Source organism: Dipodomys ordii, unplaced genomic scaffold, assembly GCF_000151885.1.
Source record: "Dipodomys ordii isolate 6190 unplaced genomic scaffold, Dord_2.0 Scaffold122, whole genome shotgun sequence".
In the NCBI taxonomy this organism is placed as follows: domain Eukaryota; kingdom Metazoa; phylum Chordata; class Mammalia; order Rodentia; family Heteromyidae; genus Dipodomys; species Dipodomys ordii.
This window is the reverse complement of record NW_012267338.1, coordinates 4,701,274-4,717,880: the sequence shown is the minus strand read 5'-3', so window position 1 is coordinate 4,717,880 and position 16,607 is coordinate 4,701,274. Positions and strand designations below refer to the sequence as shown.

Genomic DNA, 16,607 nt, shown 5'->3' with positions numbered 1-16,607 from the left:
CTTCATGTGTCTATTGGCCATCCTTCTTTCTCCTTCAGAGAAATTTCTCTTTAAGTCTTTATCCCACTTATTTATTGGGCAGTTGTTTCTTTGAAGTTTTGTTGTTGGGGAATTTAATTTTTTGAGTTCCAAGTATATTTTAGATATGAGACCCCTGTCCATTGTATGGCTAGTGAAGATCTTCTCCCAATCCTTGGGCTTTCTATTGAACTTGCTAGGTATGTCCTTTGCCATGCAGAATCTCTGTAACTTCATGCAATCCCATTTGTCCAACCTTTCTTTGATTTGTTGTGTTTTTGTGTCTCTATTAAGAAAATTTCGGCCTGCGCCAAGAAGACCTAGGGTTTCTCCTATTCCATCCTGTAATGTTTTCAGAGTGTCTACTTTTATCTTTCTTTAAACTGTTTATTTTATAAATATATACAATCATTTCACATATCTACTTTTTCATTTAAAAATTCAAGCTCTTTTTTCAATTGTGTAATTATTTTGGGGGTTATCGTAGTGTCCTGGTATGCATTGGTTAAAAATGTAATTTAACCAAATATCTTAGTGTCTTTTAAAATACCCTTCTTTGTTAATGGACTTATAATGTCTCTTCTCCTATCTAAATTTTACATGTAAGGATGATATCATTTAAACTGATTTCATTTCTTTTCACATAGTAAGTCATTATGCCCTGTTAGTAATACTGAATATTTCCATTGAAATGCTGAAAATTCAATTTTCATTGAATTTCTCCATGAACTTTAATTCTCACTGACATCATCTAAAGGCCTTCAGTATTTTTATATTCTATATTTTATAACTGATTACCATAATGGTAAAATAAAACATTCCTCCCTTTTTGATGCCAATTCACAGCTAAGAAAATTTAACTTTTTTTATAGATCATTAATTAGCCTGGCCTTTCAAAATCCTTGAAGGGCTTTCATGAAATTTTTTTTAGCAATCCTCTTGGAGAAATGTTCTTGTGTCATTTGGGATTCTGTGAATCTTTTGAAGCAGTAGCATTTACAACTTTCTTCCAGACAAAAACTGGTTACCGTGTCATAGACAATCCGATGATGATCATTAAAATACCAAGTTCAATAATAAACTGCAAAAATATGCACAGATAGAAGTTGCTGTTCTGTATGGATGAGTAATGTCAAAAAATGAGAAAGATAATTTATAGTAAAAAAAATTTTTGAAAGAGGAAGATTGCTTGCTTTTCTCTAGCAGAGACAGAATTGTTGGTCTCCTAGGATGATAATGATAATTTCTCTCACTTGGAAAAGTTTAGCATGGGAATTTTCATTAGTTTGGACTTTCTTGGTTTAAAGTTCTAGTATGATACAAACACCCTGCTATTCACAAACCTGAACCATCTTACACCAATTCACTGGCATCTGAACTCAAACAGGAAGCAAGGATATACGAAAGCATACTACATGCTGTGTCCTGAGTAAGAAATTTCCTTGTCTCTGACCCTGTGAATTTCTATTTTTTTCTAGTATCCATCCAGAGGACACTGGCCAGTTAACTTGTTAGTATGAAAACAAGGAACATTTCTGTTGTTTTCACTTTGCTGTGACTTATCCAATTATAGATTCTCACTGCAGACACTCAGCCAGGCTGATTTTCTTGAGATAGTATTCATCTAATACCACTTTTAACTGTAGAATTGGATTTTTGTAGTTTACAATTGAACTTCTAAAATAGTCTTTTAGCAGTCATCAAACAATGGTTAACATCTTCTGGTTCATTGTTGTGTTTTCTAGGATGATTACAAAAAACATTATTCTTAGTAGTCTGTTCTTAGAATAGGTAATTACCTATATTTTGACCACTTTCATTCACCTTGTTTCATAATCACACCTCACCAGTTATCAGTTTACCCAGTGCTCATGGATCCTGTGAGCTGAAACTGGGAAACTTTTATCATCAGAAAATTATAGGTTATCAAAAGAAAGTTAAGAAAATAAGAAGGATGGGCAAAATTATGTACATACGACTCAATTACTGTCTGTGTGACTTTGGGCTAGTTAGTTAAATGTGTATCATTTTAAAACTACAAAACAGGAATAAAATATGAATCCTTGGGAATTTTATGACTATTAAATGAGACAAATAATCTATGTAATTTAGCGTTATTACTGTGCTGTATATTTTCAACACATAATAGCCTTCTCTCCAGACTGCTTGTGCTCTTATTCAATACAAAAAGTTCAGAATGGCTATATTTTAGATGAAAAATAAGAATATTTATAAGATATGGAATCTGTTAGAATCTCCCCCTTTTATTTCCTCTTATCTATACTCCTCCAAAATATTCGCAAGCAGGATAAAGTGCTGACCTCAAAGATATTTTACTTTAAGCAAGTTGAGTATAAAGTTAGTGGCCATAATTCAGAAAAAGCACATTTACCATCTCCCTATAATCTGAACAACCGTATTATAAATGTTTTCCAAATGAGTGATTTCCTATTTTAATACATCATTTGTACTTATCCCGGGTCAGTTCAGGAGAGTTTACATTATAGTTAGCTTAAAATGTTCCCTGAGAAATAGGTTGTATTATATCAGTAATTCTTTCTGTGCCAATGCTATTAGGTTCAATTACTTAAGGACAAGAGAATTAATATTAGAGCCAACAATAGTTACTTATATAACATTCTATCTTAATGAGGTTGAAGTGTTAACATTGGCTAGAGAAAGTTATGCTATGAAACTAGTATACATTAATTGAAAAACTACATTATTATCACATCCCAAATCAAATAGTCAAGGGCATATTTCAAAATCAATGTCCTGTGGAATCAACTAAAGGCTCTACAATGAAATTAAAAAGTTATCTAAGTTTCACTGGGCAGAGTAGCCCACAGTTGTATCCCTGGGCACTCAGGAAGCTGACATGTGAAGATCACTATTTGAATCCAGCCAAGAGAGAAAAGTCTGTGAGACTCTTATCTCCAATTAATCACCAAAAATCAGAGATGTTCTTGACTTGAGCTTATAAAGCTCAGGAACAGCACCCAAGACTAGCATGTGCATGTGCATGTGTGCACTCACGCATACACACTCACACACACACACACATACACACACACTGACTTTTTAAAAGAGCAACTTAATCCACTACAGAAACACACCATTAAAGAAGGGAAAACTTAATTGTTAACTTATAAATTTTCTAAAAAACTCTGACTTACTGATGAAAATCTTGATCTTTATAAATAAAAATGTTTTTATCTCAAATCAAAGGTTTCTCATTTAACTTTTTTTGCAATATATCACTTGGCTTCAACCCTTCAGGAATGAACTATCACTTTTGCTACAAGATGCTTTCAAGCTTGGCTATTTAGAACAGCGTTAGAAAGGTAGTTTTCCTGGTTTGTGTAATCACACTAATGGTATGGGTAGACATTGGCTTTGAGATGGTGTTTCTTTAAATGTTATTGAATGTTCAAAATTTTTTTGTCTATGATTACCATATACTTTATTTTCTTTTTTCCTAGGTTTTCCAGGAATGTTAGTAACTGAAAAATTGGAAAATCTGATTTGACAGTGCAAATCTTGGCATGTTTTCTTGTGTCTTTCTGCTTCAAGATGCAATTTCAAGTCTTTCAACTTAAAGGTCTTCTACTAAATTTAAAAATTATTTAATATATCTTATTTAAAATCCCTGAATCTAACTAATTAAGTCAATCACAAATATACTCATCAAAACTGCTGTGTTTGTAGCATTAGATATTACTAACTTGTATAAAGTTATAGTAATGTGTGTGTGACTCTACCACTAAATCAGACCTTTGAGTTTAAACAAACAACCTAACTCATGTGTTTTCTGTCCAGAATAACTATTGCTGAAAATACTAACAATATACATGAAAAAGGCTTGATGATACTTTGTAAGATATGCAAAAATATTTAAAGATATATTTTACCTCAGAATGTGACACATAATCTGAGATGTTACTACAAGACAGTTGAGGGAAAAATAATGACATTGGAATACATTTTTAATGACATTGGGATACTTTATTAACATCACACATCAAGTGCTTTTATACAAAGCAAAATCCAAGCTATAAATTTGGAAGAGATATCTGCAATTCTTATATCTGACAACACATTCTTATTCTTGCTATTAACTGATCAATTTCCAGTGCATTGGTAAGAAAAAGCATGCTTAAAAGAAAAATGGGAAAGAAATCTTGATGTTGTATAAGAACAGTTGAATGACCAATAAACATATCAGCTGCTAAAGTCAGTCACTAGGAAACTACCAATCAAGGGCTAGGAAAGTAGCTTAGTGGTAGAGTGCTTGCCTTGCATGTGTAAGGCCCTGCATTCTATTCCTCAGCACCACATAAGCAGAAAAGGCTGGAAGTGGCACTGTGGCTCAAGTGGTAGAGCACTAGCCTTGAGATTAATTGCTCAGGGACAGCACCCATGACTGACCAAATAAAAAGAAGCTACAAATCAAAATCTCTATGTTAGGATGGGTTAGATGGGTTGGGTAGGATGGGTAAGAATGTTGAAAGGGGTGACATTGATCAAGTGACACTGTCTTCATACACTTACATGAAAACTCCTTTGTACAACTACCAAAAGATTAAAAAGCTCAGTATAATATTATTCCATATTCATTACAATTGCAAAAATGACAAAGGCTGACAATAGGTATTGTCAAGGATTTGAAACAAGTGTTAATAAAATATAAATTATAAGATTAGAAACATTATATGAAACACTTTGTCAATAATCTTTAGTTTTTGTCTTTTTCTTCATCATTTTACATCATATAATTTTTGAAGCTGCAAATTCCCCATGTAAAAATGCAGTAGGAATGTATTTTAACGCACACTAAAACACAAATAGAAATCTACCAAAGAATCAAGTTAAGCATACGTTATGATCAATACAATTGTGGTATATGATGTATTATTATTCAGCAGTGAAAGGGGGTAACTTTCAATGAGTACCACAGCATAGAATGATCACACAAAATGCTCAGACAAGAAGCTAATCACAAAAAGAATCCACACTGCATAAAAGTATGCAAAATTTAAACATAAATAAACACAACTGATTTACTGTGGTAATTATATTGGCCAGCAAGGGTAAAGAGATTGAAGACAATGAAGCTACGAACTTGTGGGGTGCTGGTGTTATTTTTTTTCTTTACAAGAATTTATTGAAACTACTGAGCTATGTGATTTTTTTATTTGAATGTCATTTTGTATGCATATTTATTTAAATATTAGAATAAGCAATTCTTTTAAAATCCTTTGTGATCTTTAACTAGTTGTACAAGGGAGTTACCAATCACCAGGGCTGATGATAGGCACAATGTGTCTCAAATATCAAAACATTATTTTTTTTCAAATGACGATGTCTTCTAAATACACTTCTATATCCATGCTTATTTTCTGAGTGACAATTTAAGATATGTTAAATCTCGTATTTTCCTTGGACTGTAGTTTTTGGCTATTTGTTTACAAGCAGGCTTTTGTGTTTTCTAAATACAAATCAGTTAAAGGTTAATGTGTGGTTTCTGTTCCAATTTAAAATAAATCAGTAGAGAGAACACTGGTTTGGGCAAGTGGAGGCAAAAAGCCCTTGTGCTTGTTTTTCTCTAAGAATACCTTTGGGGAAGCTTTTGTTTTTGTGAAACACGATAACATCTCGCTGTATTTTTTTCTTGAAATAATTAATTTATCTTGAAAATCATTCCTTTTTTCATTTCTTTGCTGAAAATTAATATTTAAACACATGCTGTGTTCTCTTACAGTAGATCATGAGCCCCTGTTTTACATCTCAGAATAGAACCTAGGGCCAGAGATCCTCAAATACTGTTGCAATTTTGATTCACCAATTGCTAGCCAACATCTCTGCTTGCCTCCTTTCTGTTTTATATGTTTGAATCTATCCAGAACTCTTTTTTTCCAGAATTCTTCAAAGGAGTTTGGCAAACACTCACTGTACTCATTCTCACAGCTAAAAACTTCATTTTGCTTTTTTATTCACTGGTTCCCATTCATATTCATTGTCAGGAAAACAATCAAAACCATTGATATTTTGTTGTATCTGCCAATATCTTCATTATAATGAGTTTGGTGCTCATTTTTATTATCATCTTCATAATATCCTTCAGAGACAGTAGATGTATGTATGTATGTATGTATGTGCGTAGATACATATGTATATAATTTTTGTTGACTTGATTTGTGTGTTTTGTGTGTGCGTGTATGAATGTGCATGCATTGTAGTTAAAAGAGAATTGCGCTTAGAATCAAAAGACAGAAAGACTTAACTTTAAAGTTTATTTGAGTCAAATATAAATTACGTGACTTTGACAAGTACCTAATAGCTTGAAATTCAATCTAAGGCATGTAGACATAATATATGTTAATATCACATATGAACTGCCTTGAATAAACTTTGAAATACCACATTGTTGAGTTTAATTTATTATATTTGTCTTTACCAAATACAATGGCTCTCATAATCTCATTTCATGGAAAACATTACATGGTATAAATTTTAATCAGTTTTTGTTCACATTAATGAAGTGGTCATTGATAAGTCTTGTAGATTCACCTTGATAATTTGTACAACATATTATAAAATATTCTCCCTCTTTTCATTAATCTCCTTCACTTATTTGTTGTATTATCACAATCTTAAGTAGAAAAATGATTGTATTATTTTAACTTGAAAGCTTTCAATCTGAGAGCCAAGAAAAAAATGTGTACTTGTTCATTTATTATGAGAATGATCTGAACTAGCTGGTAAGAACTCATCATGACTTTATTTCTCAGGAGGCTGACATTTGGGGGATCATGTTTCAAAGCCAGCCTTGGTTGGGTGGGGGAATTAGCCCATTTGACTCTGTGTCCAAAATAGGCAGCAAAAAAGCTATTGTGAAGGTATGACTCAAATGGTAGAGTCTCAGTTGAGTAATAAAAACAAAGCAAGCATGAGACCCTGAGTTCAAGTCCAATACTATCCTCCCAATTGAGGAAGAAAATCAAGAAAAAGAATAATTTGATGACTTTGAATGATATGCATGTAGCTAAACTAGGACTATGTCTCCTCAAATTTGTTTTCTATATGATTTCCAGTTGGCATTACCCACAAGAGAATTCTCTAGACACTCAGGAGATACAAGTAGAGTATCAGATACGCAGACTTGGGAAGTTAATGAACAAAGTCTCTGGTCTTCTGGGTTGTGTTATCTGGTCCAGTCTGGGGAGTGGGCCTGGAGTTGTCAACCATTAACGTTTAGTTTCTCTATGTACTAGACTTATTGGCATAGCCGTTTCATAGGTAGGTTTGTTAACGTCTTTCCCTGGGAAGTTGATTGCTGAGGAGATGAAGAGGTAGATTTTAACTTGTTCTTAGGGGGTCCCAGGACATTTCTAGAATCTCCCGTTTGTCATGTCTTCCCCTGCTTCCCATTGATCTCTTTCTTCTTGGCCCTCTGCATGGAACATTTCAAAATCAGAATCAACAACTGACATTAGACTATGTAACTTGCTCTTCTCATTGAGTAAGTTCAAAACCCTGTAAATCCACTCTGCAGCTACATCACTCACAATTAACTCTAGTTATTTGATTCAAACAAAACTGATAAGTAGATAAGATAAAGGGCATTGCACATCTTAGGAAGTGAAAGTTGAACATGACCTAGATATTGAACATGGAAATTAAAATGCAAGTGAGAAGAGGTAAAGGTTGTAAAGGAAGTGGCACATTTTCTCAGGGGTAGCTGAAAAATAGGGAAGGAGACTAGAGTTGTTATTTGACTAAGCAGGAAAAAGAATGAATAAGTGCTAAATGATTAAACAAATCCATAGATGGATTCCTGTCTTACAATGAAAGAGACCACAGCTCCGTGTACTTGTATAAAATCAATGTGTTATGTGAGGAATTTAAAGTTATTTTGGTTAATTCCTGAATATCCCCATTGTTTGAAATATCACAAATTTAAACCCCAGAGAATTTTTTTTAAGTTAGGAAGTCTGGGCTTTTTCAAATAGTGAACAGAGATGAAACACTGAAACAGTTCTAGAAATGGAATAAAGTGTGTAGTGAATATTGCCTTTGAAGATCATAAAGGTCAAGGGTGATTGTGTTGAACACCCCATGGCAGCTCTTCAATATTTCTTGAATCCTCTCATTTCTGCCCTCTCCATCAGAATTCAGTCTATTTACCCTCACTTCTCAAGAAGACTACTCTCATGGCTCTCTTGATTTTTCTATTGTTCTCACTTTTAACCTATGCTTTACATGGCATCTATAGACGGCTTCAGAGAACATGAACCTGGCCACGTGCCATTGGCTCATGCCTATGATCCTGCACCCTGGGGGAATGAGGCTCCAAGCTAATCTGGGCATAAAAGCTGCATGAATCTATCTCCAATTGAGTAGCAGGTATTCCCAGTCTCACTCCCACTCATTCACTCTCACGAGTGAGCTCAGGGCATATTGTCCTGAATCCACTGTCTTCTAAATGATCCTAAGAAATAGATTGTTTTTTCTTTATGACACATCACATTGCAATGAAAGAAAGTGTCTTATTTTCAGTTCTCTTCCTTATCCAAAACAGTAATTGAATTGGAAATGTGCTCCATAACACAGATCTCTCTATCATAATATTTTTAAAATAAGCTAGTAAAGTTTTTGTTGTTGTTCGTCATGGGCTTGAACTCTGGGCCTGGGCACTGTCCCTCAGCTCTTCAGCCCCAGACTAGCGCTCTACCACTTGAGCCACAGCGCCACTTCCGGTTTTCTGGTGATTTATCTGAGATAAGAGTCTCACAGACTTTTCTGCCTGCACTGGCTTTGAACTGTGATCCTCAGATCTCAGCTTCCTGAGTAGCTAGGATTACAGGTGTGAGCCACCAATGCCCAGCACAAGTGAAGTTTTAAGGTAAGTAAAGGCATCCTCTTTCCTTTTTAAGCATAAATATATAAATATGTGTATATATGTGTTAATAATTCATATCTATCTATATATACACACATATATATACATATATGAATATATAAATGTATATACACACACACACACATATATATGTATAAAACCCAGAACTCCAATTAAATAAAAACATAAGACATACTCTATATTTTGCCAATACAGGTAGCAAAAACCAAAAATATCAAAATGAGCCAAGTATTTTTGGAATAAAGTTTTCAACATATCCAATGAGAATGAGCAGTATTACTGCCCAAAGTTACTTTAAAATAGATTTTCTAAGTTCTGCATTATACTGCTTTTATAGAACCTTGCTTGAATCCTATAAGATTGATATGATAGTTTACTATAGTCTATGTAGCTGTGATTTTTAATTATTTATATCAGTGTAGCTCATTAATGAAATTAAATGAATATGAAACAAACTGTTACCATTATCCTTAGGTTAAAGTATGAAAAATACATTCTTAAACATAGCAGCTTTATTTTAATGGTCTGTGTTTTCCTGAGGATATTTATTTCTGTGTTCCATAATCCAATGCTTTTCAATAAAGATCACAAATCAATTTCTTATAGAATATATATATATAGCAACTTCCATTATATTTGTTTCTACTATATCACCCCAATTCAGAAATGATGTGAATTTTGAAGGATGGTAATACACTTTATGAATAAAGATACTTTACATTTCAATTAAAATTTCCATGACTGCCACATTAGGGAAACCAATATATTGTTACTGACAGTGGTGTGATTTTTTACACTCCTCTTGATAGGATAACAGTGGATAAGCCAAGCAAATGGGACTGCTTATAAAAGTTCTACATTATCACAGTGACCAAATTATCTTTTCCAGTGAAAATGTACTTAAAATTAAATGATAGATTTTTTTTATAAATTGATACTGTGTTTCTTATATTCTCAATGGATAGTCGATAAAAACTTCATAGAGTGCAATCGTTTTGATTCTCCTTTCTAAAGAATCATCACCCAATTAATTAGTATTTTTGTTTAGGTTGTGACTCAATGTAGTGAATTTCCATGACTGAACAATAGATAGGGTTGTGCAACCTTTAATTATGACCCACTCACAGGAAATAGTAAAAGAAGATCTTTAATTTGTCTGCCAGTGTAGAGATTGTGAGAGACCTAATTGATGGGTATGTACACTCATTAGATGGATCTGATAAGTATTTTTATTGATCAAGAAGGTTGTGATTTAGGAAATGTGTTAATAACAGTGATTCCCCTGTAAATTGTAATTAAATGTGGTTATTCCGTAAGGGCCATAACACAGTTGTTGCATCCTATCTGCCTTTCAGTCCAATTGTTTATCTAAGTTACGTTTTGTAAGCAACTATCACTTAGAAGGCATTATTTTAAACTCTGGAAACAGTGTTGAGCAAATCTTAGAAAGTATGTTTTATAGGATGCTTCTAATCTAACAATGTGAGAACTGAAAGGCTCAAGAAAATTATAGAAAAAGTTAAAGAATTAAATATAGAAATAAGGAAATATGTTTTTTTCCATGATTTGGTCTGATGCATAAAGAGCATCATTTGGTCATTTTACATATATTAAACTTACACTCTATTAACCCTTCAAATATTTGTAGGAAATAATGTGATGTTCACAAGTTCATTTTTACATACTTTTAATTCAGACATAAAGGATACCAGGTGTATTAAGATAACGTAATAGTGGCTTGCATCATCAGAGTTAAAAAGTAGTCATTTAATAGGTTTCTATATAAGCCAAAATTGAAATGAGATCTGATTTAGTTAAGTTTGGGTTTCAAAATAGCCATAATCAGAACACTTAAGTAATTGTCTTGCTATAAAATCTATGTCCTTCAGGCCAGTGTCTTATAAATGGAACTGAGGGTTTTATATTTTAATAAATATCTAGAATGAAAAAAATCTTATTTTGCTCTAAAATAATAACCGACAAAAACCTATTCATTGATAATGGTGTATTCAAAGCAATGAAGAGAAGTCTACTGCAATGCTGTTAGGTAAGAAAAATATTATACAAGCAATACAAGGCAGATATGCAAGAATAGATTTCTACTTATGTGAAATTCTAGAAAATATATGTTAAATCTCTGTTGATAGACCAGATCATTGCTTTCATAGTGTTTGGTTTGTGAAGCAGATTGACTAGAGTAATCATGAACTAAGTTATTCCTTAAATATATATATGCATTTGAAACCATAATAACATAATATTTAAGGTTTGTATATTGTGTTATATATATATATATATATATAAATAAGCTTTTAACATAAAGGTGAAAAATGTTCTTCAAACAAATACGAAGTATAATTAATCATATGCATGGTGGAATATTTAGGAGAGTATATCAATCTACTGTATATCTCATTAAGCATAAATATTAACAGAGATTAGTAAATGATATTTTATATGATAAAACATGGCATTTAAAAGAAGGGCAGAATGTTGCTTATTTTTATATTTGCATTGTAAATGGCTTCTAATGTAAATGTTTCCTGCTTTGAAATAAATGAGAGGCATTGAAAAAGCTTTGTCTGAATGTTTGTCATATAAAAAGAAAAATGGACACATAATGACTCTCATCTAAATTAATTGTTGAAAAGTAATAGGGAGAGGCACAGTATTTGAAATATTCCACAAGAAATTTGATCTTAGTTTTCTATGCCTGCATTTCTGTGTTCCAAGTGTAGCTTCATTTTTGAATTCTAACTCCAGAGAGTATGATTGCTTCTGTTTCAATTCTTTGAATGGCCTACATCACATGTTCACAGTGATTGTGAATATTTATCATCAAATTGACTGAATTAAGAACTACCAAGAAATTAATTACTAAAGCACATTTGTGGGTGTGTCTGTTAAGACCCTTTCCAGAGACAATTAAAGCAAGAGGGCATTAACCTAATCCATGGATTCACTCCTTGAAGGATTCATAATAGCACGACATTATTGAGAGGTGGTAAAAGTTAGGAGATAGGACCTAGTTGGAGGAAGCCAAAACTGGATGCAGGCTCTTATGCTTTCTTCCTGTTCATCTCTGTTATTTGTCCATCGTGAGGCAGCTCCCTGCTCTTTCTCCTTTTTTTATTTCCACGGATATTAATACTAATTTAGATTATTTTGACTATTTATTGTAATTTTTCCACTATATATTTTTGGGGGAACAGAAATATTAGGGTTTGAATTTAGAATCTAATAAATATATTAGTTTTTATCACTGGAATCATGACCTTAGAAAAACTTTGAGTGAGTGATTGCTGGCTTGTTTGATGGATTTTATACAGACTCTCCACTTTTGCCAGGAGCCAGCCTCAGACTATGGCTTTTCTACACATGTCTCACCAGAACTGGAAAACACAGGCACATGTCACTACCCCTGGCTTGTTGATAAATATTGTATCTTCTTAACTTTTTTGGGGGGGCGTGCCTTTTCTCAAACTTCAGCCCTCCCAATTATGACTACTAAGTAGCTGGGATTACAGGTAGGTACCATCACATCTGGTTGGAACTTTTTTTTCTTAATTTTGATTGAAAGAATGTCATTGCATATATTGAAATTATTAAGACAGCATGAGAACACGCTTAGTGCTCTGGTTTTATCTAATGAGGATTTTATTACCCTTAGGAAAAATAGTCAAAGCTAATATTGAACTGACTAGAAGGATCTTTTCATGCTGGTTTTGTCTATTTTTTCTTTTCTCTTATTGCTATATCATTTATTGAGCATCATGAATGAAAATCTGAGATGATTAATACGAGACAGCATGTCAGTCAGATTTCAACTTTGAGAAACTGCAGTGAGCTTTCTATGTGCCATCATATTGAGCCTGGCACTTGAAAATGACAAATATCTCAAGGGAAAAAATGATACTGTTTCTTGGACTTAAATCTTGTCATTTACTTCTTTTCTCTGGGCTCTTATTTCCTGGGAGAACATGGTGCTTTTATCAGTCTGCAGCAACCTAAAATTGATTTTAAAAACATTGTATTCACTGGTTTGATGCTTGTGACATTAGCTCAGGATCTTCAGAAAATAAACTGATCAATTTTGATGTGTTTGCTGCAATCCTAATAAATGTAAGCCCTCTTAGAAAGCTTTATTCACTGACTCCAGAACATAGTAAATCATTTTCAAATATATTCTTACTTTTTACTGTAAATATATTGTATCATGCACATCTATTAACTCAGGAAAATATTTTCTCTTGTTATAATTATTCTTGCTGCATTGAAATAAGAAAGTACATGTAAAGTTGACATGTTAATGTTCTTCCTTTTAATTTATCTTAAAATCAAATTACATGAAATTTATGAAATTTAATAAATTTGATCTTTGAATTTAAGCAGCATTCCCAAATAGGTTTCTGCTGTATTTCTCGAATTTGAATCTGAAAGGAAAAAAAAATCCACCTCTGAAATGCTTATTTTTTACCTAGAATAAGAATATTGGAAAGGAAGCTTCTTTATAGTTTGATATAGAAAAAAAACAAAATAAAATAAAGGCTGAATTGCCACGGTCTGTTTGGGAAGCATTCTTAGAGGTTAATTACAACAGTGAGATTGCCAGTCATATAAATACAGAAATATCTCAGTTGATCAAGAATGAGAGTGAGCATATTCTTACGTACTTGAATTCTGAGTGCACTGAATTTATAATTTAGTTCACTAAACTGGTGAGTTATGATCTATTGTCATTGTACTCATGAAAAAAAACAACAGGTGCATTTTTTAGTTAGTATACTGAAACTCATAAACCCCTGCGTGAAGACTGAGTACTGAATACGAAAACAGGACCTACATTTTCTCAAACCACACAGTCTGTACCAAACTTGTGTTCCCAAGCAAGAATATGTTAAACAGAGGCAGAATTTCTCTATGCATTAGTATATGTCATTTCTTATTTTCAAATAGCTGTAGAAGGGCTTTACAATTTAACCTTAACCATTTATATCTACAATGAATATTATGAGCCTCTTCCATCATTCACCATTCTACCTATCTCTACCTCTAGTAGTGTCACAGTTTTCTAGTCACATTTTCATTTATGTACATTGTGTCTTATCACTGTATTTCTCTATCATTCCTCTCTCAATTCATCCACTCCCCCCATGATCAGAGGCCACTTTAACACCATGCAGAGTTTTAAATGAAAAAAAAAAAATAGACCATTTGTTTTCCCCTTCAGCCTTACTCTGCACTTATACTTCAGTTTTTGTTTATCAGGAAAAATCCAATCAGGGATTTTAGAGTTTATAGGTATTTATACGATTCTTTCATTTTATAAGACATTTCAAGTGGTTTTCTTGTAAGCTTATCATCTCAAGTTTATGTTCCAATTCAAGCAGCAAAGTTCTTCAATAAAAAACAAAAGATCAAAAGAAGACTGTCCAGGCTGCAGTTTCAACTGAAAACTAGAATTCAAAATATCCTTCAAAACAATCTTAAATATCTCAAAAAATTACTAGGATGGTGTCAGAACAGTACATTATCTAAGGACTAACTTAAGATATATTATTTTAATGGACAATCATGAATGTATATTCTAAGAAATATACTGTTTTGTTGTATTCTATATAATCTGTATATCACTGCATAAACTTGTGAATATTTTATGTTGTGTTGTTTCTATTTCTGTATATATAGGTAATGGTTAAGTGTGTACATATATGCATGTATATATTCAAGCATCATTCTTTTATTGTGAAAACATTAAATTCCTTTATTTTATCTTTATTGAAATATACAGTATATTCTCTTTATAATTACTATAATGTAAAATCACCTACTGGAATTTTTTACTCCTATCTCATTGTAACTTACTACCCTTTAAATAAACTTTCTCAATCTTTCCTTCTAAGCTCTTCAATCACTAATAACCCTTATTTGTTCCACTTTCAACTACTATTTCAACTTCCTTCTCTCTCTCTTTCTGTGTGTGTGTGTGTGTGTGTGTGTGTGTATGTGTGTATGTATGTATGTGTGTGTGTCTGTGCCAATCCTGAGGCTTCAACCTAGGGTCTGGATCCTGTCCCTGAGTTTATTTTTGCCCAAGGCTGGCTCTTTGTCACTTTTGCTACAGCTTAACTTCTGACATCATTTGGTTTATTGGAGAGAACAGTCTCAAAGACTTTCCAGCCTGCACTGGCTTCAAATTGTGATTCCCAGATCTCAGATTACATGCATGAGCCACTGGCCCAGCTCATTTCAAATTTTTGCACTCCACATTTTAGAAAGATCATAGATTACTTGTTCGCTGTGCCTGGATTATTTCTTTTTATATAGTCTTGTAAGCATCAGAGATGTCTTTGAACAGATTGCATAGCCTCTGAGTAGTTTAGGAACAAAGATACAGAACCGACAAATGGATTCCAACAAATTGTAAAGTTTCTGCTTCGAGGTATCAGTGGCTCACACTTGTGATCCTAGCTACTCAGGATGCTGAGATCGGAGGAGTGAGATTTGAAGCCAGCCCAGGCAGAAAAGTGCATGAAACTCTTATTGCCCGCTCCTCTTCCCCCGTCCCCCCTCCCGGTCACAAAAAAGGAAGTAAAATTGTGGTTCAAGTGATAGAGTGTTAGCTTGAGCAACAAAGCTCAGCACCAGCTCCCAGGTCCTGGGTTCAAGCTCCAAAACCAGTACCAAAGACAGAGAGAAACAGAGAGAGAAAGAGAGAGAGAGAGAGAGAGAGAGAGAGGTGGATATTATGAACTATTCATTAGACATGGAATTGATATCCAGAATATATGCAGAACTCAAGAATTAAACATCAAGAGGAAACAATCCATTAACAAATGGGCAAATGGACAGATCTCTAAAGGAGAATTATGAATGGCTTTGAGCACCATATTGCCGAGGATGACATAAAGAAATGTTTGGCTTCTTTAACCATAATAGAAAATATTCTTTTTCGTTTAAGAAGTTGTTTTTTTAAATCAAAAGTTGTATATAAGATTATTTCACTCCTGCATCTTCTCAATTGTTTCTTCCTACTTGGCGGGATTTGGCTTTCCGTTCCAGGATCTTTTTGCGGTCTTTGTCCAGTTTCAGCCTGGTGATTACCACCTTGCTGGGGTGAATGCCCACGTGGACAGTGGTGCCATCGGCCTTTTCCCACTGTACCCGCTCAATGTAGATGACATACTTCTTTCTGTAAACCTGGACCACTTTGCCAATCTGCTGACCTTTATAATGTCCTCATACAACCTGCCCCTCATCATCCCTCCCCAATGGGCATAGACCGCACATTGTAGTTTTGTCTCACCTCTTTGGAAAGAGGGGAAGACAGATTCTTCCTGAGAATGTGGGAAGGTGCATTGAAATGCCTTTTCTGGTTCTTGCTTAGGTCAGAAGTGACAAAGGGATTGAACTTCATTTTGGCCGCTCCTGCATCAACGATGGCCAAAAAGGGGAAGAGAAGGAAAGATTTTTTTTTTTAAACAAGGATGTTTCCTCTCACCTCAGCCTGAATGGTTACAATCAAGAAAATGTACAATATTGTCAGTGAAGCTACGGGGGGAAAAATCCTTGGTATAGAGGTATCTTGGTGCAGCCACTATAGAAATCAACTTGTAATTTTATCAAAAACAGAATGATTGTATAGTTATTCTTTATGAGAACTGGG

The 16,607-nt window shown here is 33.6% G+C and overlaps 1 protein-coding gene across 1 annotated transcript; it reads right to left on the bottom strand.

Moving 5' to 3' along the window:
* Positions 1–15,917: 15,917 nt before the first annotated feature.
* LOC105995859 (60S ribosomal protein L26-like) lies at positions 15,918–16,384 on the bottom strand. Its single transcript, XM_013029739.1, is given in 2 exon segments — positions 15,918–16,210; positions 16,212–16,384. Coding segments are annotated over 2 exon segments (399 nt in total). The 5' UTR covers positions 16,359–16,384; the 3' UTR covers positions 15,918–15,958.
* Between the last annotated feature and the right edge of the window lie 223 nt (positions 16,385–16,607).